The 26,939-nt window shown below is 40.3% G+C and overlaps 1 protein-coding gene across 2 annotated transcripts in view; it reads right to left on the minus strand.

The window, feature by feature from the left end:
* Nucleotides 1-853: 853 nt before the first annotated feature.
* pitpnm3 (PITPNM family member 3) overlaps nucleotides 854-26,939 on the minus strand; it is a 179,013-nt gene continuing 152,927 nt past the window's right edge. For both annotated transcript variants that reach the window (XM_061719609.1, XM_061719607.1), the window contains exons 11-20: nucleotides 24,212-24,409; nucleotides 23,920-24,068; nucleotides 21,131-21,247; nucleotides 10,905-11,021; nucleotides 10,683-10,831; nucleotides 9,484-9,633; nucleotides 8,097-8,280; nucleotides 7,731-7,859; nucleotides 7,218-7,612; nucleotides 854-5,239 (exon numbers count right to left, since the gene is read on the minus strand). In XM_061719609.1, coding sequence (XP_061575593.1) covers nucleotides 7,295-7,612; nucleotides 7,731-7,859; nucleotides 8,097-8,280; nucleotides 9,484-9,633; nucleotides 10,683-10,831; nucleotides 10,905-11,021; nucleotides 21,131-21,247; nucleotides 23,920-24,068; nucleotides 24,212-24,409 — 1,511 coding nt within the window. In that variant the 3' untranslated portion in view covers nucleotides 854-5,239; nucleotides 7,218-7,294. The remainder of the gene's footprint in view (nucleotides 5,240-7,217; nucleotides 7,613-7,730; nucleotides 7,860-8,096; nucleotides 8,281-9,483; nucleotides 9,634-10,682; nucleotides 10,832-10,904; nucleotides 11,022-21,130; nucleotides 21,248-23,919; nucleotides 24,069-24,211; nucleotides 24,410-26,939) is intronic.

Consider the following 26,939-nt stretch of genomic DNA (forward strand, 5'->3'; position numbering starts at 1 on the left):
ACCCCGTGGGGTAAAAATGATAACAAGAACGGTGAGTAAAGATCCCAGAACCACACGGGGGACCTAGTGAATGACCTGCAGAGAACTGGGACCAAAGTAACAAAGGTACCATCAGTAGCTGCCAGGGACTCAGATCCTGCAGTGCCCGACCTGTCCCCATGTTTGCTAGAGAGCATTTGGATGATGCAGAAGAGGATTGGGAGAATGTTATATGGTCAGATGAAACCAAAATAGAACTTTTTGGTAGAAACACAACTTGTCATGTTTGGAGGAGAAAGAAAGCTGAGTTGCATCCAAAGAACAACAAACCTACTGTGAAGCATGGGGGTGGAAACATCATGATGCCGCATTCATGAAAGAATGAATGCGGCCATGTATCGTGAGATTTTAAGTGAAAACCTCCTTCCATCAGCAAGGGCATTGAAGATGAAACGTGGCTGGGTCTTTCAGCAACACAATGATCCCAAACACATCGCCCGGGCAACGAAGGAGTGGCTTCCTAAGAAACATTCCAGTCCCGGAGTGGCCTAGCCATCCTCCAGATCTCAATCCCATAGAAAATATTTTGAGGGAGTTGAAAGTCTGTGTTGCCCAGCGACAGCCCCAAAACATCACATCACTATAATCTGCAAATCATTTTTTTTTAAATCAGACAACGTGATTTTCTGGATTTTTTTTTTTTTTTTTCATTTTGTCTCTCATAGAGATATACCTGTGATGAAAATGACAGGCCTCTCTTATCTTTTTAAGTGGGAGAACTTGCACAACTGGTGCCTGACTAAATACTTTTTTGCCCCACTGTGTATATATATATATATATATATATATATATATATATATATATAGCATTTTCTTTTAGAGATATCCTGATAAGGCTTTAAAAATTTAATTTATGCGACAATGTGAGAGAAAGTTTGAGGAAAAACAAATGGCAATATGAATGCAATGTGGTTCACATCTAGAGGAGAGTTATTCTGCTTAAAACTCAATTATTATTGATAATTCAAATATTGATTTTCCTCCGCGATCAGTGGCTGGTAGTATTTCTATACATTTTTACACACTATTTGTGCATATTCTTTAAGAATAACAGACATGACAACTGATAGTCAATAGTGAACTATCAACTAAAGATGCACACAATAATTAACCATTAGACAATTTGCCATTTACCAACTCTGTTGTGTTGTTTTTACTTCTTATGCAATTGAGAATGTTATTGAACTATATAATCTGTGTTGTACTGTTGCAGGCTTCTTTAAAAAAAAAATGCAGGGATGAACGTAGGCTGAAATAGTCTGTAACTACACCCAAGTTTTGACAGAGCACAGAATTCCAGCAGGAGAGAGAAACTGCCTCTCTGAAAGCCACGTTCGAAACAAGTCACTGAAACACTTTTAACAATAAACCATACCTGCTAATGTTATACCATCTTAAACAGAAAAGTGTCTTAATATCCCGCTTCTTGGATGTTCTAGCTTACTATTTAATCCTGTCTTATGTTTCATTGTGGCTAGCTCCTTCAACCCCTGTAGGTTCCCTTCCACAAGGCTTGGTGCTGGGGCCCCTTCTGTTTGCTATCTACGTAACTTCAATGGGCCAGGCCATCCACTCGCATGGATTCTCATGTCATTTCTATGCAGATAATACCCAGCTTTTCTTGTGATTCCCACCAGATGACCCCGTCATCAACGAGGACAGCCACCTGCCTCCGTGACATCTCGTCATGGATGAAGAAACAGTACCTTCAACTAAACCTCTCCAAGACCAAGCTATTGGTCATTCCTGCCCATTTATTCTCATACATACACATATTCTACCGGCTTCATTCTATTCTTACTGTTCTGTTTTTAGTCTTTACTCCTTTTATGTTTTAATTTGTTATCCTTATATGTTAAGTGATTGTTGTACTTGTGACCAAAGATTAACCAGAGTCAAATTCCTTGTTTGTGTATGCATACCTGGCCAATAAAGCTGGTTCAGTAATTGAGATTAGATGCCCACCGACGATTTTTAAATAAAAATCTCTAGATTTATCACATCTTCCAAGGTGGTGAACAATCTGGGCATCAAAACTGAAGACCAGTTAGTCTTCTCTTACCAGGTTGCTGCTCTTACATAGTCATGCCAAATTGCTTTGTACAACAGAAAGAAAATCAGACCCTACCTAAACTATGCCATGTTATCTTCTGCCCTGAATACTGCAATGCCCTCCTGGCTGGTCTTCCACCTTTACAGATGGTCCAGAACACGGGGGCGTGTTTTGCTCATGTGTCTCCATTACTCATTAACCTGTATTGGATACCAGTAGCGGCTTGAATCAAATTTAAATCAATTCTGCAGTCCTACAACGTGGTTGGCTTGCATCTACCTCAAGTAAATCATAAAGGTTGTCTTGTTGCGCTCCTCTCATAACCATCATCTGCCAGTGTCATCTTACACAAGGCACATTTAAGCCCAGATAGTTCTCAAAGATTGTCCCATGGTGTTGGAAAAACCTCTCAATTTTATCAGAGCAGAAGCATCCCCTCTGTCTTCATGATGCTCTTGAAGGCACATCTTTTCCATCTCCTCTCCTAACTGCCTAACAGGACTAACAGAATCTAACCCCACACTCCTTTGCACTTCCCTGCTTAAGCTGATTGTGTAGCTGTATTTTTGGTTCTCCTTTGGCATACTGAAAGTCTGCCTCTATTTTTTGGATTGATTAGGTTCTTTTTTTTGTGAGTCATTTTTAATATGTGATGTTATGTAATGTAATGTTCCCTAGTGTTCAATGCAACAAGGTAGTTATTTACGGACTGATTAGCTTGATGCTAATGCCAACAATACTGTTGCTACTACCAAGATACTGTCATCGCAGATAAACTACTTTTATAGCAGCCTTCACTTGTAACCCGAGCAATCTAAAGCAACTTAAAGAAGGTGCAGTGTAAGCTAAATCAGCATTGTCAGCCTTATCATAACAGTACATTTGTTCTCGCTGAAATCCACGAGACACATATGTCAAAGCACACAAGGAAAATAACACTCCCAGGAGGAGCTTTTGTAGTTGAGTTGGAGATTACAGAGGTGCTCATAGGCATGCAATCTGCACAAAAGCAAGTGGAAACGAGTCATCAAAGGCATATCACTTCAGGTTCACTTTTCCGCATCAGTTTGTATAAAATATGAATCAATGCAACGAACTGCAGTTTTATGGATGGGTTGGCTCAAGGCCAGTGAGAACAATGCCAATGTTGCTAATGCCATCTCTTTGGGATTTGGGAACGTGTTCTCTAGAAACAAGGAAACAAGGCAGAAGGACACTACACTGCAACACCTCTAACATGCTGCAATGGTTGGGGTAGTTTCGAAAAGAAAGGAATTCTACTTTCACCTCTGGATTAATGTGTGGGTGTTGATTGGAATGAGCATTTGATTACTCAGTATTAATTATCTAACTTTAAACAAAAATTGAGTTAAGTATTTCAGAAAGGTTTTATAATATTGAACAGTTAGCAGGAAAGGCTAGTTGATGCACTGCATTTACAGGAGCATCACTACAGGGAATCACATACTTAGAAATCAAATAACTAATTACTGTACTACTGTATGTACTGTGTGCAGGAGGTGAAATAAAAAGACTCATCCTCCTGGATTGCACTTTCCACTCTGCTATGCAGATTTTTCAGTAAAGACATAAGAACTCATAAGCCTCTTTTCTTTCATGGTACCCATAAAAATCCTCGACTGAGCAATCTTCCAACATCCTGCTTCAATCCATTGCTATAAAAAAAACCTCCCTGTTTCCTCTGCAGAGGCATTTACTCATCACAGATGTCCTCAGTAAATACAATTACACAACAAATACCAGCACATTCACACACATTCACACACGCTTATAGAGTATAAGAAATATAAACTATCAACAACATAAAATGCACTTTGTCATAAATGATAGTAGAACTGATTACTTTGGCCAAAATAATCATTTTGATTCTCAACACAACATTAAATACAGTTTAAGGCAAACATCAAATGTACAAGTCAAACAAAGGATCCAAAAACATACATTGAAAATATTCCTATTTACATGATTTCCTCATAGAAAAATATCCTCAACTTGCACAGATTTTTAAACATGACCACATAAGACTTAGTTTAACTTCAAGTCCACAAGACTGTCAAATTTCAGCACAAATCTATTGGTTTCAGTGCAGTTGTAACAAATGGACTCACAGGCATCCTGGTAGAGTTTCAAATGTAACTGTGTTTACTGCAAGATACTATAAACCACAAGCAACTAAACTAATGTTGCTTACAAAGAAGCTTATTATACCATCATTGGAAATGCTCATCACTTTTTTATTTACAACATCCTATCAATCTGTAAACATTTTTGACACACTAACCACTTTCTCTTGTACTAATTATGTGTAATCAGTCATTACAGCAACCATAAAGCAGTGATAAATGGCAGTGAGATGAAAAAAAGTACAAATACTATATAAGGAACTCTTGTTTCGAGAGCTGCAGCGGTTTTGTACAGATGTCACCTCACGTGCTGAACTGTGAATGACACATCCCTTCAGCGACTGCGGAGCAGCACTGAGTTGGCTGTCGAAAGGCATGTTCTGCCTCACTGGTTGAGGGGAGGGCAGTCGGGGAGAGACAGGGGGAAAAGTAAGCCAGCTTCAACTCAAGGGGAACATCAAAGAAAGGGACTAAAGTAGAGGCAGAGTTTGGGTTCTTGGGTCCTCCGGGTTGCAGGGCTTATGTGGACATTGATCCAAAATGTCACAGTGCTTCTGTGTTCAGAGGCCCACGCGAAGTGGTCGGTGTTTGTATCGGTCGAAACACAACCACCTGTCAGAACAGCAGTCTGAGTGCGACCAAAGTACCCAGTAATCTGCTGCAAGGTCTGGAGATTTCAGAGTTTTGACAGCTTTAAAGTAGCTGCTATCATCTCATCTTTCAAGCTCTGGAGGAGCTTAGTACAGTACTGTATATGTGGATATTTATAATCTGAAGTACTTTCTTCTGATTGTATATTTTGACACTATTTGAGCGTGACACAATTACTGCCACCCTCTGGAGCCGTTTCAAATCTTGGAATGCTGATATCTTTCCACAGGGCAGGAGAGGAAGAGGTTCATACAGAGGACAAAGTGTCGAGGGCCAAGCGGGAGGTGAAACCGAGCTCTGACGGAGGCCAGAAGACGGTCCGATGTGCGATGCACAGTAGACAAACACAACACTGTGGAATCAAAGAAGAAAACCAGTTTCAGATTTAAGAAAAATGTTCATGTATACTGTTGATAGTATTTGTGTACATTTGTTGATGTTTCTAGAGGCTCTCAGAATGATGAACCTCCAATCTCCACAGTTCTATAGACAATATTTCCAAATCTGTAACTGATTGGATTTGAAACATTCAAGGACAGTTGCACTTGCATATTCATTATGGCTGGCAAATTTGCATCCAGTTCTGCTAGGGAACTGCTGCTAATAATAGCATCTGGTACTTGGTTTGCCACAGGAATATTAAATATAACAGCAAAAAAAAGATGAATTGTTTGCTATGTTCCTTTTTTTACCCATGCATCTTTTTGCCTCCTTTCGTAAAATGCTGTTAGAAAAAAGAAATAGAAAAATAATGACTTATTTACTTGAATCCATCAGGTCACCAAATAATAGTAATGAATTATTATGGATGATTATTAACTTTGCTGAGACTCAACAGTAGTGATCAGGCTGTGTTTAAATTAGAGCTTTGCAGACGCTTCGAGACTTAATTGATTACATGGTTATGGATTAAAGCTTCATTATTTCACTAAAGAAAAGTCAATTATAAAACAAATATATTTTTTTCAAAGTAATTTCAAAGGCTGGTTGGGGACACATCTGCACAGTTAAAAAACAAAAGGATAAAGGTATTTGCTTCGGAGTATATGAAGAACTTTGTTTACCAGTGTGATAACTGAGTTTGTTGTTTGTACATTTAATCCAGGGTTTTTCATCCCCTCCTGGATAATACTGGTTATCAGGGAGAGTGGAAGCTCAGGTCTATTTGTCTTTATTTTTGACGCTCTGTCAAGCACACTCCAAAGCACTTCACTGACTTTAAACTTTCAGGTCACGTTATTAGTGAGGAACACGCTGTGAGTTTGGGCTGAAAGGTCAGAATACTGCACCATGTCATTCTTCAAATGTGATGGTTTTCTATTCATCTTTTTCACATGAGTTCACAGAAAAAAACCTCATATTTATTTTTATAAATATTGAGAATTAGTTATGACATTTTGGAAATATGAATGTACAGTAGCCTTGTTATTAAGACTGTCTGTTATTAATAGGTGTCATCCACAATGATATTTCTTTGTTTGTCAGCACATCAGTTAAATCCAGGAATATTAGGACAATGACAGAGTTTTTATTGACAAGGGCTCAAAAGTATGTGTTCACTGAAGAGGGGTTGATTGAGAAGAAATCAACTTTCTTTTCTTATTTTATTTAATTTAAATTTTTATATTTTTTATGGCATATATGATATGATATTGTGAGGAAGGGATAGGACTAAATAAGCGTTCTGCTTCCTCCTGTTCCCTCTCAAACACATTGTTTTGCTGTTGTGCTTTATTTTTGGATGAGACTGTTAAATTGTTTTGCTTTTTTTTTAAATATTTTGATGCTTTTAATTTGATGGGTTTTGTTGTGTTCGAGACAAAGCCAACATTAAACAATAAACAATTGGAGAGGTGCAGTCTGTTCTCTCATTACCTCGAGACAAATGAAGTAGATAAAAGGTCTGGAGCTGATATCAGGTATTGAGTTGGCATTTGTCAGCTTTTTGACTGGAGCTACCCATGGAAGTTGGAATGGAAGCAACGTTTATTTTACTTTTTTCATTTTGTTTTGTAAAATAACTTCATTCATTCATTCATTCATTCATTCATTCATTCATTCATTCATTCATTCATTCATTCATTCATTCATTCATTCATTCATTCATTCATTCGTTCGAAGTGAGGACCTCATCAGGCTGACTGTCATTGTATTAAAACGTCTGCATCTAACCATGCAGTTAGATACCAATATGTTTGTTTAATTAAAGAATAATTATAGAATTTTAGGATAAAAACTCTAGTATTCACTAAAACAGTGCCCAACACTAAAAAATGAAAAACAAGTTGTTGCAATCTGGAATCATCTATTAAATTACTCTTATTTGTCACCTTGGCCCTTGACACTGCAACCCATTTGCTCTCCTCCTCTCCTATCCTCCCGCAATCCTCCCATCTCTTTCTTGATGTCAGGGAGTGGTGTCTCCACGATGCATGGAGGCCCGTCCCCATGCACCATGCCCACCAGCTCCTCCTCCGTGGTCCTTATCCGACTCCGGCTGGCTCTGGGCCCGCTCCGGCTTGGGGTTTGGCGTGCACGGGGGGTCGGGCTGTTGGACCGACATGGTCCTCCGCAGGTGGGTGCGTTTACACAGGAAGTCTGGCTTTGCTGAGAGGCCGAATGAACCTTTCCTTAAGACCATGCGGACAGAGGGAGATTTCTTGGCTCTGGCTCTGTGCCCAAACTGAAGCGTGGAGAGGTGTGCTGCATAACCCTCGCTCAGGAACTACAGGTGGCACAAAGAAAAACAGAAAATGAATGAAGGTTAGTGGAAACGGCGGGAGAGAAACACCAATAAACGCTTCTAAAGGAGAGATAATGGGCACAAATGAAATCTCAAATACCTGACACTGGTTTTGGTATTTCTTTGAAGGTCTGCCAACAATATAAATTTGTGAGGGGCTGAGGCCGAGCATGTTATAAACAGAGATGTCCTTCATGGAGCCGTACGCAGAGTTGATCTTAATGTGACACTGGTGAGAGGGAAAAAAATAAAACATTTAAAAAAATCAGTGTAGATGTTTTTTACATTTGCAATGCAGCATAAGGCTATGGAGCCAGAAGCAACAGTGCTGGGAGACACAGAGTTCACTGCATGGAACCCCAAAAACCTCTCATGGGAAGGGAAGGGAAAACAATGTGTCATAATGTGTGCAGAAAGAGAATGAATTTCCCCAGTTCATGTTTGATGGTGTGTCTCAGAAGTTTACCTCCTGCATGAGGTTCCTGAGGAAGATGGTCTTCTGTCGTAGTGGATCATGAACCAAGCCCTCAGAAAAGAAGATCATACCGTGAGGGAAATTGTGCTGCGACAGCCATGATACCACCCGCTGCTTCTGCATATCAGGGCGGCCTGTGATGTAGATGATGAGGTACCCGAGGTCCTGCCAATGCCTGCAGGCGAGGACATAACACACATTAGAGTGATGAGGTTTGAGTTATTCTGAAGACTTGCTTAAAGGCTGGATCCAGGTTTCACGGTTCTTTTGTCTTCTGTTCATTCAATTTTGTTTCAATAAAAGAGAATAATATCTTAAACAGAAACCTAAATCAAGAATAAATCTCATAATGTTACAAAGCTACTCAAAAGGCCTCTGTGTCTATTTAAGGCTTGTGAAAACCTGGGATCAGGTTTACTGTCAGAAACAGTCCCAACAGGAGTTCTCAGTTCTGCGCACTTAATTTGCTGATCTCCAAACACGAATGCAACCAGCTCATTTGAAAAACAAGAGCAATCTACCAGGAGCGTTCCAAATTAGTGCCGAGTCGCTAAAAAGCAGATCCATTGACAGGCAGGAGGTGGAATTACCTACCAACAAAGATGTAACTTGTGTCAAAACAACCTGCATGCACTCAAAAGTGATGACCTACTCCGTCGATATTGGAGTTCCCTTCTTTGCTCAGATAAAAAGTCAGTTCATAAGGTTTCCTTCCATGATGTGCATCTCTTTCTTAAGACATTTTTCAATTTCAAAAGAATTGGCACAATTTGTCTGTAAACTGGGAGAAAATCTGTAGTAAATCAGGCTGTGTCATTCATTTCAAGCCTCCACAGACTGTGCGCTTGAAAAGGGAAGCTCTCATAAATACAGCTGCAAAAGGGTCAGGGACAAAGGTCTCGGCGCCCGTGCCTTACAGCCACTAATTTAACGCTGCGCCCGAACACCAAAAACTGTCATTTCTTTTCAAATCTCTAAATCAGGTTTGTGCCAGGTACGAAATGATAGTAATTCTGGCAGCTGGTGCAGTCATTTAGTCATTTAAAAGGCTAATATACAACAGAAACAAGCTGCTGTGTGTCAGTAGAGCTGCAGCTGCTCTGCCTGACTGTGACGGCTTCTGTCGAAGGCTTCTCGGAGTCTGTGGACGAGTCCAGAAGTGCTTCAACTTCTCATACTTATGACATAGCCATATCAATATCCCACCATTAAAGATCATGAGCACAAACTCTACACGGCTGTGGCATTTCAATATCTGTTTCTCAACAAAAAAATCCTTCTACTGTCATGTTTAAACCAGATTCCTTATTTACATTTAGATCTGTATATTTAGTCGATCCTATTAATGCACACACATGCAGAGCCTGCAACAGTTTACCTGACAACATCCACTGCTCCGGGCCGGACCTTCGGGTCACTGCCCATGATGGACACACTAGCAGCAAAGGATCCATCGATGCTGAAGACCACACACTCCATACCCCGCGGCAACACAGTCAGATAGGCCTCTGCACTGGTTTGGTCCCCTCTTTGAAAAACATCGATCATGAGACACATTAGAAAATCCAGCTGCTCTGCACCACTGCTACGCTCTTCTCTCTAGCAACAAGCTGATACACAAACACAGAACATCCACGTATGAATACTGATTATTCAAGCTTGATTGGGGATGATGGGGGATTGCACTTAAGTAACAACTCAGTGCAATCAACTGTTGGCTTTATTAGGAAGGTTTTTTTTTTATGAATTGGCATTAAATGGAATTTGAATTTAGGACTTAATTGGAATGAATTGGATTACACATGAATGACACCATATTGGAACAGTTGGCCCTGTACAAGGAAAGTGAACTGAATTGACTAAATTAAAGGGGACCTATTATGAAAAACAAGTTTTTTTTTGCTTTAACATATATAGGGTGGTCTCCGCTCAGCCTGCCAACTCAGAGAAGGAGGAAAGCAACCAAATTCTGCAGTGTCTGTACAGCCGCCCGGATGAGCCGTCCAGTGTGATGTGGCTTCTACGAGCCATTCAGATTCTGTGATTCCTTCAGTGTCCGACTATCGCGGCTACCGGCTTTCAACGCGAGCGGCAGGAAGAAAATAGAAGCAGGGGTTCCGACAAATGTTCAGCTCAAAGCGGCTGCGTCGCTCGCGGCCAGTTAGGACAGTCCAATAGAAAATAAAGCAATGGAATTGATTTTGTCGCTGACGCTCGCTCGCATCACATGCAGTTAGGACACGGTGTAACTCCGCCGGCCGGAGCTTCCGCCATTTCGTAGCGGCGTATCGCGTCATTCAGGCAGCCAATCAGCACAGAGCCTCATCATCATAGCCTCCCTGCCCCTGCTCTGAATCCCTCATAGATAATGAGGTTAGAGAATGGGAAGATAAAGACATGGTTTAGAGGCAGAATTTCTAATTTATTTAGCAAAAACAATCAAAAGCTTGTTTTTAAGACATTCACGGCGTGTTTAAAATAGGGATTATATGCCATAATAGGTCCCCTTTAAGTTACTCTGCCCTTTTCGGTGTATTTTCATTTGTTAATACATCTGTCTGCTGCATGGGAACTTACTTGACCACCATTTTAACTGGATAAACTCCCAGGCCAAGCTTCTTGCTCGGCGGTATGGTGTACGTAACTCTGCCGCTGCTGTTGGTCACCTCCGTGTCAAAGTGAACCCAGCGGCCAGACTGGGGTTGCGTCATCAGCAAGATATCCACCTAGGAGGAGCAGAGATGTTCAGGTGGAGATTCTTGTCTGTAGTGTTTATGTAATCCTGTTGCTGCGTCTCACCTTTTCTCCAGTCAGAGTGACCATGTCCAGGGGGCCGTACATGAAGCGACCAACCAGGGTCTGGGGGCCGTCCTCCGTGGCGACGACGTCATTCACTCTGTGGTTGGCTGTTACGTTCTGCAGTCGACGGCCAGAAGGAACACAACGTTACAATGGAGAGAAAACAAAAAATCTAACTAAACAAATCTAGTTTGCTCTTTCGCATTTTAACCTTTAAATGCCTGAAATATGAAATATTATTTTACATTTTAAAGATGTTATTTTTAAAATATATAATATATTATATATAATTATATATTGAAATTTAGAAACATTCCCAATTCTGTCTTTAAAGGGGACCTATTATGGCATTTAATGTATATTTTAAACAGGCCTTGAATGTCTTAAAAACAATCAAAAGCTTGTTTTTTCTACATGAATCAGAAATTCAACCTCTGGGCCATGTCTCTATTTTTACCGCTTCTATCCTCCTTATCCATGAGGGATTCTGAGGGGAGGGGAGGTTATGATAATGAGGCTCTGTGCTGATTGGCTGCCTGAATGACGTGTAGCAGGGGAGGAGAATAAACCTCGCTCCAGCCAGAGCAGCCGGCTGCGTAAACTATTAAACCATGTCCCATGCGAGTGAGCGTCAGCGACAAAATCAATTCCATGAAGCCTGAATTATGGTCCTGCGTTAAATCGACGCGTACCCTACGCCGTAGGCTCTGTGTTGGTGTAACGCGGAACCATAAATCAGCCTTTAGTTCCCTAAAGGGGGGAACGGGTCACCTCGTCTTCACACTAATTCACACAGAAAGATTTAATTGAATTCTAAACAATTAAAGTAAAAACTATTTACTCTGATTCCTCATCATTTCATTAATGTTACAAGACAAATGAATCATGTTAACTGTAAAGAAATCACAACACTGAATGTTCACAAATGACAACTTTATTTAAAAAAATAAATAAAATAAAATGTGTACACATTATATACACCACTTGTATATAAATAACATTTATGCACTATTACTGGCTCAAGGAAGGACCGTGCATTTCTTCTGAAGGTGTCTGAACAGCTTCAGGTGCATTGCTTGGAAGATCTGAAACCAGACAGAAAAAAATGTATTACTAATAGAGCTCCGGTGTTACCTAACGAGGGAGTGGCTCCGTTAGGGAACACTGGAGCCGCCGGGGCCACTCACCGGTCCGGTCCGGTGAGTGGTCCCGGTGCTCCGGAGCTAAGCTAAATAGCCCATGCAAAGATCATACTTGTAAACAAATATAAATAAAATAAAAAATTAACGTCGCTTACCGCTGACTCGTGTGCAGTTGCCGGATCCGTACTGTTGGTACTGATCTTTTATGAGGGTGAATGTCAATGCAAAACCTAATTTTTACTGTCCTTCGTTGTTCAAACAGCCACACGATACACCACTTCGGAACAATGGCGGAAGCTCTGGCCGGCGGAGTTAGTTGTGGGCGTGGTTTCATGCAGCGGAGGCCGACCGAGGCGTGGTTCGCATTTTGCTTCCGAACGAAAATGCGCAAATCTGAACGGCTCGTAGAAGTCACATGACACTGGAAAGATCCTTCGGGCGGGGTGTACAGACCCTGCAGAATTTGGTTGCTTTTTCCATCTCTGAGTTGGCAGGGTGAGGGGAGACCACTTTATATATGTTAAAGCAAAAAAAAATTTGTTTTTCATAATAGGTCCCCTTTAACAGTTTTCTAAAGAATATTCAATTGTATAAAATATTCTAGTTCCGTAATTGTTTTCATTCTGGGGCAGAGAAGAGTTCTCAGAAAGCCACGTATCAGACATCAAGTGAGTCATTTGCCTAGTCTATCATTATTTGAAGTGTTGTATTATCACACTGGAAATAATGTATTCTTTACATCATGACTCGTTAAAAGGAATGTGTTAGATTAGCTCTTTCATTATATTGTAATAAATTATGACTGTTCTGTGCACTTGAGTGTCAATAAGAATATACTGTAGATAGAGAGCATGAATGGGCCTTTATTAAAGTTGTAGCACGCTAACTCGATAGAATTAAAGTTTGAGTCTCTGACAGAGACTCTCCAACAGAAGGATTTCTTTTTTTCTTAAAGCGATTCTGTGGTGGATTTACTTGGACTGTTGGAGTCTATGTTATTACATTGACCAACCTCTCCTTTTTTACTTTCCTGCAGGATATTTCAATCAGCTTGTAAATTTGTTTTCCGCTTCAATAATGGCATGTGGTCCAGGCTCTGAGGAAGCCAAAGACTCAAATCAAAACTGCACCTCTGTAGTCATCCAGGTTGAACGCCCCTTTCTGGGACGGATAGTCACAGCGGTAAACTACCTCCACTCACAGTCATTTCTCTATGCTTGGACCAAGGAGCACCTTGATACTTTGGGATTCTTTTCTATCCTCTCCAGATTTATGCAGATAAACTACGCTTGTTTGTCTTCAGAGATGTATGTTTTGTGAGGCATACTTCACATCAGTGGATTCTTTCTGCTAAAAGCAAACTACAAACGTTTGGGTGTCGTTTTTCGGTGAACGTCGCTCCACACCTCCAAACTCATTTCATTAATTGGACTCCAGCCGTCCAACCTCCTGACTCCAATTAGCTCATGCAGAAGTAATTATTCTATTGGTTCGTTTACTTTGGCCTCTGGCACTTTGTATGTTTATTGCATGTAGTCAGGATACTAAAGTGTTATCAGCTTAAGCACCTTGTGTTTGTTCATGATTGGGATTCATGTGAAGACCAGATTATATTTTATGGCAAATGAAAACAGAACAACAGTTCACATCAGTTATCCTCACTGAAAATGCAGTAATTATTTTTTTTTCACAAGATTTTTTAGCAGCCACAACTTTGTAAGAAGCAAAAATTCTCCCTAATGCATTCTGCTTAAAGCTGATAAAGCTGTACTTAATTGATCCCAGGACTGGGATTTAAAAGAACTTAACACTTGACACTACTACACCTACAACCTTGTTTGAAATCACTTGTCCTTGAGTGACTTTTCCTTACAAACTTTTGACGCATACAGACGCGTACATTGATGTCAACATCAATTGTACTTTTCTAAACGACATCAATTGTAACAGCATTGATGTTTTTCAGATTCATAACTCTAATCAAACACAGTTCACCAAAACTGTGCACTGTGGAACATTTATGGAAAGACCATGGCAACTCCCTTTTAAACTTCCTCGTCTGGTTCTTTGGGGTTCTGTGAGCCAGCAGAGAAACATCAATGTCATAAAAATGTCTTCTTGCTAACGCAGCAGAATTTTTATCAGCATATTAGGAGCTGACTAATCTTTAATTCATAAATCATTACAGAATGATCTACTCTCTACTCTACAACATTCAATTCATCTGGGACAGGCTGTCATGAGAGATTTTGCTCAGGATGTATGCTCCTTTAACACCCACATTTTCTTAAAAATAATTGGACTCTGTGAATTAAATATATATATTCATATGCCACATTTTTTTGAGTTATTACTCCGTTATCAAAAGTGTGGTTTCCAAAATATAAAACTGAGCAGGGGGTATTATTATTACATATTGTTAAGGGACAGAAAAAGATATTCATCTATAAATTATTTATTCACCAAGAACTAAGCCAAGGTTCAGAAGCGGAGTGTGAAAAAGGAAGTACAGTTTCATCCGCATTAATTAAGAGTTTAAGTAGCAGCCAGATGCTGTTAATCAAGTGTTCTTAATTAGTGAGTCATCAGCAAGTGTTATCGCCGTTGTAAAAGCAGGCATTTCGGACCGTTTTGGCAGCATGCTTGTCTGGTTTGTGATACACAATGCTAAGGAGGAAAGACATCAGCATTGAAAGGTAATTTCCAATAATGTAAAGTCTATCAGCCTACACTGACAAAGATTATTCACGAGTGGAAAATGTTTAAGACAGTAGTCCATCTTTCTAGGAGTGCTAGAAATGTCACCTCAAGGTCAGATTGTAGAAGAAAGACCTGCATTTCAGACTGCGCGGGGCTCTGTAAACATGTTAGATGTCATAGTTAATGACAGAAGACTGAAGAATAGTGTGCTTTGAGAGAGAAAACATTTTCTCTCTAATTGAAGATGGCAGCACAGGCTACGTTTGCAAAGCTGCTCTGAAAAAAAACTACAAGGCGTCTGGAAAATTTGCTTTGGACAGACGAAACCAATGTGTAGATGTTTAAAGCATTAATCCATAATGGACGGTGACAGTTGATGGGTGATGATTTGCATCCATATGCTCCGGGCATTCTTGCAGTCCACTGTGAATTCCTCTACCTACCACAGTAGTCTACAGTTAAACGTGAGTGCAACTATCCAAGCGGGAACTTAAAGCGACACTACGTAACTTTTCCACCTTAATATCATATTTCCAGAGTCATTGTGATGGTACATCAACTTCCAACAGGTTTAATGACACCTCTGTCATGGTCTGAGGGGTCTGTATCGCCTTCACTGGCACTATGTAACTTTGAGGAGCATGGTAGGAAACCTGCCACACTAAAAAACTACACATTTTTACGGCTTTGACTGCTTTACGGCATACGTCACTTCCCCCTCCTTCCCGATTCGTAGTCGAGACGAAAATAGGCGGGGCTTGGATCGCAGCTCCACAGAAGCTGGTAACCCGTTGCTGCGTTGTGGCTGCAGCAGCTCCACACAACAGACGTGGGGAAAAGATCGCTAATGGTTTAACTTTTCACCGCTTTCCTGCTCGGAGGAAGAACCACGGAGGCCAAGTATCTGATATAACAGAGTAAAAGAGTGAAAGAGTCGTCGGCTCGATTGGATCGCGGCTGTAACGAGTCCGACCAAACATAACGTTCCTCAGTAAACAAACAAAACACGCACACAGACGGGCGTCGGATCAAAACACGGGTTTATTAAACCACAAACAAACACTCACAGACCGGAGTCAGATCATTCAAACGGGTTTTATTCCCCACTTCTCCAACTAAACGCAGTTGCTGGCCAGCTCTCTGCGGCGTGATTAATTTTGTTGAGGAAAAAATATTAACTATTTGATTTGTAGCTGCAGAGGAAAAAAATTATCTTACGAGGAAAAAAAAATATTGCTCACGCCTCGGAGCCTCTTCAAAGCAGTCAAAAAAAAAGAAAAGAAAGGTAAGAGTAATACAAAACATGTACTGTATGTTGTACTATTATACTAATTTATTGAAACACATGGCGAGTCAAACATTTACCAAAGCAGCTGCCAAACACTCCTAAACAAGGTAGCCTAAGACTTGGGTTGTGCAGAACTGCGGCAGTAAATCCTTTCTAAAGAGTGCAGCTCCGACGAGGAGCTCCATTCTTTAGTAGGGATTTCATATGGATCCAGACCGTTAATAATCATTATTTTCTCCATATAACGCTCCCTGGCTTCCTTGTTTAAGGTATCCCGGTAAATTCCAGTTCCTTTCCAGCAGTTTAACATCTTTTTGTTTTGCGTTCCGTCTGTTCACTTGGTGAAACAGAAAAGCGTCCCGTCTTCTCTCAAAACAAATGCACGCGACGGGACAGGAGTTTTCTGGCAGTACGCGCTGGTGCTCATGGGAAACGTAGTGTTCTTTCTGGTAAAGCACTACCGCTTTTGTCCAAAAGATGCCGCCAAACTCAGAAAAGCTGAAAGTTACGTTGTGCTGCTTTAAGGCTGAAATCAAGCAAAATAAGTGAAAAAGAAAAGAATCAAGGTGTTCCAGCAGCCCAGTCGAAGTCCAGACCTCATCCTGATTGAAACGCTGCAATGGGACCTTAAAAAAGCTCTGCACAGTCAAATCCCTTTAAACCGCAAATAAATACCGTTCCAGTGCTAATTTTAGTGGTCTAAATTTCTTCATAGCATTGTATCAAACTGAAAAGGATCATTTCAAGTTTTTGATACAAAAGCTGAGTATATAAGCTAAGTAAACATGGACTCTTGTTTTTGTTTTTTTTGGCTTCTGGACATTGGCTTAGTTTTAGTTAAATAAATATCGACATGGTACAATAGTCATCATTTACCTCATTTGAAGACCAAAGGATTTCCCTTTATTTCCTGAACTACAAAACTTGAAAACTGGAAGAGGGTTTACTTTCCTCACAACTCCAATGCTCTGAAAATGTGGTCAACTGATCTGGCCAATGATAAACCACCACTGGTCGCTGACAGGTAAATAGTGGAAAAGGAGAAAACAACTATTAATTCCATCTGAACTTGATGAGGTTAATAATATGCTGAATTTGACTGAAAAGCCAGTCAATGTCTGTAATTCTGCAAACAAATCAGCCATACTGTATGTGTTCAAAAGAGTGGAGACCCTTGAGGGGTTAAATACAAGTGCATCAAAATTAAAATTAGTTTACTTGAAAGTGTTCAGAATGTTTTAATAACAGCCCTAAAAGACTAAGGAGCATTTCTACCAAAGAAGTACTGCAAAGTGCTAATGAGAACGTCCCTGTTGTTGTGTTTCAGTTTCACCACATCAGCTAATGATAATTGATCTAAAGGATGTGGCACTTAACAAGGAAGTACAACATTTCCAGCTGCTCTCCAGAATTAGCTGTGCTGAGTTAATTGTCTGCTATCCTGAGGTTTCACTGATATTGTGATGGCAATCCTTCAGAGTAAGCTTTCATGTGCACAAGTGTCCACGGGGACACAGAGTACAGAAATGCATTTTCCTGCAGCTTTTTCTTGCCTTGTCGTGAGAAGGATCAACAGTTTTCAATGCTTGGTTAGATTTACCTGATGCAGCTCTGCGGCTCTGAGTGGTTATATGTGAAAACAGCCCCTAAAAAGCAGCATGTGGCTCAGCATCACCATCCACTCAGAGGCCAAAACGCGAAGGATACAAGGTACTGAGACCTTCTGGTGAAAGAGCAGCACGCAAAACAAGGCAAAAAAGCAACTCTGGTGTTCGTCTCCAGCTGTGACAAATACCTCTTATCCAGCTGAGGAGCATCAGACAGAGATGCCGAGTATCGCTAAGCAGTGCTCACAGCAACCACGATTGGAGCTGGTCTAAACGTAATATTATTCAGGATTATGTGTAAAGGTTTTAGCCCGTGACATCAGAGACACAAAACTGAGCCAAGGCGAGGCATGAAAGAAATGACACTAAAAAAAGAAAAACCTTCAAACTTCAAAATAGACATGTTTCCATGGCACTGTGGAGTTTTATTTATAGCCCCATGAAAAGCAAGCCGTTACTAACTTTGTGCCTTTAGAAAAAAGGGATAGAAATGTGACCTTGATTGTCAGTACTTGGCAAGGCTCACAAGCATCAGGTAATTGTGTGTGTCTGCCCGTTTCAAAGCTTCAAGGTGAAAGTGTGGGAGTAATCTGAAAAGCTACAACATCAAACCACCACAATTTCAGCTTATGATCACTATATTTTTAGTCTGAGTGAATGAAAAGGACATTGTTGAAGTGTGTGACGTGAAGTACATGCATAGACACTTACGAAGATAAAAGTTACAGAGTTTAGAAGAGTAATGCGTTTATATCAAGGTAGAGTGAAAAAGGCAAAAGTATGGGAACCCTTTAGAATAAAATAGTTCTGACATTGATCTAAGTTACTATGATCATCATACACAAAGTTCTTAACATAACAAAAGAAATTAAAGCTGCAAGCAGCGATGAACAGGTCCTTGCACCCTTGTGCACGTTCAGGCGTGCTGCAGTGGAAGTGCTTGTATGACTTGCATGTAGATTCTTCAGGCCTGGACATTTAGCGGATGACACCACCCACGAGTCTTTATGTCAAACCATTCAAAAGTTATGGCAGAAAGTAGGAACTATCAGATATCGACCAATCAGATGAAGGGGCGGGGCTAATTTGCACCAATTATGTTCAAGGACTCGAAACCATGTCCGATGACACCACCCGCGAGTCTTTATGTCAAAGCATTCAAAAGTTATTGCAGAAGATCGGAACTTTCACATATCGACCAATCAGAAGAAGGGGCGGGGCTAATTTGCACAAATTAAGGTGAAGGAGTCAAAACCAAGTCAGATGACACCACGACACCAGAGTACACATTAACTTTGTCCTTTTTTTTGTTCTTTTTTCTATGGGAAACCATTCAAAACTTATGCCAGAAAAATAGGGACTATCAAATATTGACCAATCAGAAGAAGGGGCGGGGCTAATTCAGGCCAATGAAGGTCAAGTACTCAATACCGAGTCCGATGACACCACCCAGATGTCTTTATCACAACCTGTTCAAAAGTCAATGCAGAAAGTAGGAACTATCAAATAATGACCAATCAGATGAAGGGGGGGCACGCTTTTTGCCATCTATCGTCGCCACAGTAACGCTTTTGACTGAGAAAAGTAATGTGCGTCAACGCAGGATTGAGACGCACATTTTGATGTATAACACACCTGGGTGCATGTTACGGTTCGGGCCGTATTAATGGCCGAAGGAATTGCATAAATTGCGCCAAAATTACACGATTAATTCAAAATGGCCGACTTTCTGTTGGGTTTCGGCCTTGGCGCCAAGAGACTTTTCTTTAAGTTGTGAAATGATACAGGTGTGTACCGATTTTCGTGCATGTACGTCAAACCGTATTGTGGGGCTTGAGGCACAAAGTTTTCTAGGGGGCGCTGTTGAGCCATTAGGCCACGCCCATCAATGCAAACCATTAATTATCAAATTTTTCGCCAGGCCGGGCTTGCGTGCAAAATTTGGTGACTTTTGGGGCACGTTTAGGGGGGCAAAAAGGCCCTCATTTCGTCAGAAAAATAAAAAGGAAAAGGAAAAAAAAATATCCTACAGATACAATAGGGCCTTCGCACTGTAAGTGCTCGGGCCCTAAATATAATTTATCAATGAAAAAAGACAATCAAACATTTGAAGTTGGCCTCGCAAAAACAAGATTTCTGAAGACACAAGATAAAGAGCAGATGATCTGCCCAAGGCTGGAAAGCCGTACAAATTAAACTTCAATCTACCATCCGTTCACGGTTAACTCTCCAAAAGTGGACAGTTTATCACTGTGGCTTTAACTTCCTAGAAACAGGTAGTTATGGTAAGATGACTGCAAAGACAGAAGGCAGCATTCTCAATGTGGTAAAGGAGAACGTACGAGCAGCGGAAGGCTTGATGACATCACTGAGTGTCCATGGCAGAACACCACAGAAGGAGCGCCTGCTCTCCAAAAAACACTGCTGCTCACTAAAGTTTGCCAGAGAGCATCTTGGCAGTCCAAAGTGCTACTAGGAAAATGTTTTCTAGCCTGCTAAAAAGAAAAAATAGTTCAATTGTAGTAGAAGGATGTTCAGCACTATGTTCAGGGCAAAAAGGCCACCAGTCCTGAATATTGAAACTTTCTCCCACGGTTGGAGCATGATGCAGGGACGCTCTTGATTTGGGTTTGCTCTGCTGCCTCAGGACAAGTTGTCCTCATGGAAAGGAAAATCAATTCTCATGTTTACTGAAATATCCTACAAGATAATGTCAGGATGGCTGCCAGCTGGCGCTTAGTAGAAGTCAACCAACGCAGCAGGACAATGACCCTACGAATCAAAGTAAATCTACCACCAAATGACCTTTCTGTAGCCCAGTCAGAGCTCACACCCAAACCCCACAGAGATGCTGCTGAGTAACCTCAAAAGAGACGTTTACACCAGACATCCCACAAATGCGTGTGAGCTGATGCAGTTATGGAAACAGAAATGGTTAAAACTTTTTCCTGAATGTTGTGCAGATCTGATCCAAATCTACTGAAAGCAGCTTGCTTGGACTAGCTCGTAGCTCCAAGGGTTCCCATATCTGTTCCTCCGGCACTGTGCTATTTAATAGGAGGGTTTAATAAAGACACAAAAAACTTGTTGTTTTAAACCAATATCAGTATATGCACAGTGCACACTATGTTTGTCTAGTATAATAACTTAGATAACCATCAGATGACATTTTTTTTATCATATTCATAGTCACACCTTTCACTCCATCCTCCCAGGCATAAAAACACTTGCAGTGGTGTTTTTCTTGTCTTTTTTTTGTGGATGGATATATTTCTCCCTGGATCCCAGATTGTGTAATATCATGCTGCTTGTTAAAATATTCATGAGACGGTTCAATTATTATCAGTTGCAATGAAAGTTCTCAATATTGACTGTGCAAAGTCACCTTTCTGTTGAAATTGCTTAGTCATTACAGCCAACTTTCACAAGACCCTAACCCTAGGAAAATAAAAAAGAGGAATGTTTGGAATAGTAACAGGCAGTAAATACCCTTAGTTTGACATGCGTCCTCCTCCTAAGCCATTTTTCACGTGGGCTGGAGGGTGAGAACGGAGCCGAGTCCAAGTTGTCCGCTTCCTGAGTCTTCACACAGTCACATCGCATAAGCTGTAAATAAACACACAGCAGGCATTTCCTCTCACAAGCCTTTCAAAAACAAATCATTTTCATTCAACAAAGTAAACAGGTTTGTCTATCAGTAATGACTCGACTCATCAGCTAGACTGAAGAATACAACGGACACAGTAATGCAGCAGTGATAATGCAGAAGCTTTGCCGTCTTAAGCAGTCAAACTAAAATTGCAGTGATGTGTAAGGATCTTAAATCACAGCTCTAATGGAGAGTAAGAAGAGCAATACTTTTACAGATTAAAGGATTGTGAGTAGTTGCAGAAAATGACTGTTCACTACTACCCTGCATAGGATTTCTGAGACATTTGTCACCTGAGATGCTCCCAGCTTCAACACGTCAACATCCTCAAACACATCTAACTTAGAGAGAGAAACGTATACGAATCAGCTTAATTCAAGGAAACTGGTTTCTGTTCTTATATTACCTTGATTTATTAACTTTCTAAAAGCACTACTTTGTGTCAAAGGCAGCAGGGATAAACCTACTGGTGGTTTCCAAAGATTCATTGAAAGTCCTCTCCGACTCTGGATTTGAGTAATGTTCGGGTGAATATATATATATATATATATATATATATATATATATATATATATATATATATATATATATATATATATATATATATATATATATATATATATATATATACACTAGTATTCCCTAAGAATGTGAATTAGTACTGGTATCAATGTTAATAACATCCAATAGAAAAAGGTGCTATCATAAGACTCCCTTGATCAAGGTTTTATTCAAAGCCCAGAACATTTTTCAGACCTTTTTAAAATTCCTACAACACATAAAAAGATCTGGACTGACTTTTGATAGACTTTAACAGGTTAAAGTCATGCCCCTTCTGCATTTATTCATAAACCGACCGTAACTTCTTATTCAGAGGATGATTTTTCACATTTTTACCATTGTAAATCATGTCTGATGAAATGGCTTCCTTTAGTCTGAGGCTCAGCTTTGATGTGTGGCTTGAAACGGATTCAGTAGGACTAACTGTGTGTCGAACAATTACAGTGAGGTCATCCTCTTCGGCAGACCACTGCACACTCTTGACACGTTTCCTCATCACAGTTTAATGAATTGGCTGTGATGTGGTGTACATAGCTCCTGTAGCTCCACATCAAGGGATTTAAGAGCTAGACTGAGGCTAGATACAACCATGGAACTATCCATGGTTAGAAACCAATAAGCAGGTTTCCATGGCCACTACAGGTTTGCTGTTCAAATTGTTTCAAACAACAGGTTACAGGTGTCACATGGGCAAAAGAAACAGGGACCCTTGAACGAATAAGCAATATTCAGTGTTAAACAAGATTACACTGTTATATTGCAATCTCTATTCGGCAAGGAATGTAAATAATGTTCAGTGAACTGTTAAAACATGACACTGAACATCAAAAAAACTGCAACCCTGGATTTTTTAAAACATGTATTACAAATTGAAAAGAGATTGTATTAAATTGGATTTTCATGTATTTATTTTCTTTCTTCTTTTCTTTTTGTAGAACCCCCCCCCCCCCTCCCCCCACACAGAAATGGATGTCAGAACATGTCACGTGACAAGACTAAGGACTTTTTGTGACACATACAATAAGCTAAGTTTAGATCTTGATGACTTTTTCCTTCTTTAATTATGTTGCTTTTGTATTCATGTCTTGTGGAAAGCCCTTTGAATTATTCATCGTATTAAATGCTCTTCTAATAAACTCTCCTTGCCTGGTTGATTTCTATTTCAGATGAGCCGTTATGAATTCATTAATTGCAAGACAACTAAAACGCTAAATGAGGACAAGAAAAAGCCCTAAAAGCTATTTCCAACAGGCATGTGCATTGTTTTCCTCTTCTGTGACCTACAACTACATATTGTTGTTGTTGTTGAGGTTGTATTGATTAATTCATTTGATCATACGTGCGTGAATAATCACTGGATATATTTCAACGGGTGTCGTCTGTTTCCGTCGTTAATCAACTGACCCTTTTGTCCCAGTTTTTAAGGCACAGCTTCAATGTTTTGAATCAATCGAAATGCAACTGTGTGTATTCATGTGTTCATGATTAAATGTAGCTCTGACATATTGAGATGATCGATCGCTGTAATGTGCTCTTCTGTGGGGTTTTTCAAGCAAGTGAGATTTCATGGGTAAATCCAGATGAAGACAAATAACTTGCTTTCATTGAACATGAAAGTGGTTTGAATTGTTCACAAAACAGTCGATCTTCCACAATCTGGAAACAAGCTCCCATAAGAGAGTCTGATGGGGAACGGATAAACGACGGAGTAATCGAGGCAGCTGGTAAACTGCTGCAATTGTGCATACTTTCAGCTTTAATCTTTAATCAAAAATATGGCATTAACCATATAGTAAATGCAGCTTTTGTAAGTGATTTAAAACTCAAATTCAAATCCTATACAGTCTGTGATTGTCTGAAGTTTTGTCCCTGGAGGAGCCTTGCCAGACCTGACTGCAGCCGCCTGCAGTTGCTGCTGGTTTGTGGAGCGTCTGGGTTTAGCTGTGCATGGCCTAGTGGTTGTAAAATGTTCCCCAACGGGACACAGAAGATGCTTCTCCTGTCTGTGACACATAGTGGGAAGAAAACAATGATGACAACAATAATAATATCAGAATAGCTCTCCCACCTGCCGAAGAACAAAAGCAGCAACATCGGTGGACTCCCAGTAGGAGGCGTGGAAAAGATGAGGCAGAGCCACCGTTGGGAACGCGGTCAACACGTCAGGGCAGTACAGTGCATAGTCCAGCCTCTTCGAGCCCCACCAGCAACTAGAAACTGCAGCACAAACACGTATTTACAGACCATAACATCCAAGGTCCCTTTAACATACGCAAAATCTCATGAACAGGAAATCTTCCTCATGACATACGTAAAAGACAACAACGTCAAATGTTGGGATTTATTTCCCTCCCACTCACTGTTAGAGATGGTGCTTCCCAGCTGGCCCAGGGAGCAAAGTGACATTTCGCTTCCCATACTGGTCACGCTGGCTCTTCGACCTCCACCGTCTCCTCCTCCTCCTTCACTCTTTGTCTCGGAGGACTGATGTGAAGGTGTATCTTCATGGGATTGGTCACTTTCTAAAAACACGCTGGGATGGCCTTGGATCCCCTCGGCTACCGGGGAAGGAGGGACAGAGAAGAGATGAGACGAGAATGAATTAAAGAGAGGGAAGAATGGAAATGCTTTGATCACGCAATAACAAACAGGCCTGGATCTTTAAATCAATGTAATTGTTTGCCTAATAAGACGTGTCCAGACTGCGAGTCCAAAACGGTCTGTTTGTCCTGGATCTTTCTGACAAATACTTCTATAAGGATGGTAACGGTTCCTTACACATCTCTTCCCCAGGTAAAAACTCTCCGTAGAGACCTGGCTTTAATCAAACATGTACAGTAGGTTTTATTTCTCATGTGAGAAAAAAAGTAAATTAACTATCCAATTAGGACTAAATCCCATCTAACCTGGAAAATTGTGAGAATTTTCCAGGTTAGATGATCAGTATAACAAGGAAACATCTGATCTTTATTAAAACAGTTCTTCAAACCAATATGTTAGATTTATTGGACTATAAAGAAAATTCCTATTTCCATAATGGTATAAAATATAAATAAATGTGATATCTTTTGTTGAAAATAAGGCCGGACTTATCCTGAGAAGCATAAATAACCTTTAATAGGCTGTGTCCATCTCGTACATCAATTTGGTTCTTCCCCATTAGCTACAACATGTTAAGAATGAATTTTTCTTTTTTTTGTTCCTCAAATATTGCCTGATTCAAATCCTTTTATGACTGTTTAATCTACCTTTTGATGTAGCCTCTATTTCTTCCGTTTGATCCATACCTTGATGGACTTTGTAGGAGGATGAGGGTCATGATCCTGCTGAAAGATCCACGTTTGGTTCAAAAATGGATTGCCGAATGCTGGATTGATGTCTACTTAAAATCTTTGAAATGAGGCACTCAGGGCAAGGATGTTGCATCTCTGTGGTTGATTCGCCAACATCAGCTTGGTATCTGATAGCCCAGACTGATATGGCTATATACTACCTTTATGAAACGGCAAAGGAGAGCAACAGCAGCATAAGAACTGTTTTTTGTGCTTTAATCTGGCAGACAGTGAAAATAGCCCTCCAGAGGCAGTGAAGCAACACAAAGTTATTTTCCTGATTAAGTATTTTATTGTAATAGACAGTATATAAATACAATTGAATTGAATTGAAGTGTCTTTGACTGTTCTGTCTCAGGCACATAATCATTATAATCATCAATAATCATATGTAATTCCCCTGCCACATATTCCACGCAGGTCAAATTTGTACTGTGTCTTTTTTATCATAGTTTTGAAACCTACAGCATCAGAAATCTGCAGCAAACCCAGTCCTGAATCATTTGTGTGTATTGAACGGTCTGCTCTTGTAGTTGCCACAAAAGAACCCCTTGTTTCTTTTTTTGATTTAAACTTTGTGAAAGTAATTTTTTCCCCCAGTTACTTTCTGTGACGTATAAACTGATCCTATCTAGAGCCCTCTCCTCCTCCTCCGTGACCACTGGGGAGAGGCTCTCTGTTCTCCTCCACCGACCCTTCTGTGGCTTTAGTGTGTCCCTGACCGCTGGCTTTAGCCAGGTGTACACACAAAACAGATGATCAGAAAACTGACTTTACTAAGAGCAGCATAGTTTACATTTGGGGAAAAGTTTGAGAGGGAGCAACTAAAGGAGCAACAGGATCCTTCTGCATCCAGCCCTTTCCACCTGAGCTCAGCAGTAACTGGACTGGCAGAAAATCTTTCTCCTTTTGCATTTTTACGCTTAAGCTCAAGCACTTTTCCATAGTGGTTAGGAACAAAAACCCACCAAGAACAAAACAAAACAACACCAACAAACCATTCATTGGAAAGGGAAAGGATTTAATCAATTGTGTTTAACCAGCATAAATGAGGTTGCAAAGCTGTGGGTATTTATCAGCTCCAACTCTAACTGGCAATGATGGAAACACAGCAACTGAGGTATTATCATTGTGTCTGACTTTCTTGATGATGTACCCAAGATGCAATCTACAAAGTTTAACATATATTACATTGTGAAATGTAATCTTATTCAACATCTGCAGTTGCATGTGGCCTACAACAGACACAGTAATAAATCATATACAGTAAGGATCACTAACTTGGATTTTTGTAATCCAACTAAAATCCACCCACACAGTGGGACTGTCAAGGAGATGCCATCTATCTTGCAGACAGCTAAGAGCAATAGAAACTTTTGTCATTTTGTCTCTTAGTTGTTCTCAGTTTCCGATCCTTTATATGAAATGCTATGGCTGGTAAACGTGTTGCAGCCTCAAACACAGCCATTGAAAATGAGTGTGCAGGCTCAAGTTTTCAGCACGCCCTGACATCCAATAACTGACCCCAGCTGTTTGTTTTTTGCACTCAAAAAGAAAGCCACATGTAATATCGTCTCATCCCTCAAACTCAAACAAAAGCGGATTTTTTTTCTACCAGTAATACATATTTTCCCAGAAAAATGCATTCTCTGCCCCACTTAATCCCCAAACTACCCATTTGTCAGAAACTGTAGCATTATCCCCTCCGACACCACCGATATACACACACAGCATATATGATTCCCACATGAAGATT

Source organism: Cololabis saira, chromosome 4, assembly GCF_033807715.1.
Source record: "Cololabis saira isolate AMF1-May2022 chromosome 4, fColSai1.1, whole genome shotgun sequence".
NCBI lineage: Eukaryota > Metazoa > Chordata > Actinopteri > Beloniformes > Belonidae > Cololabis > Cololabis saira.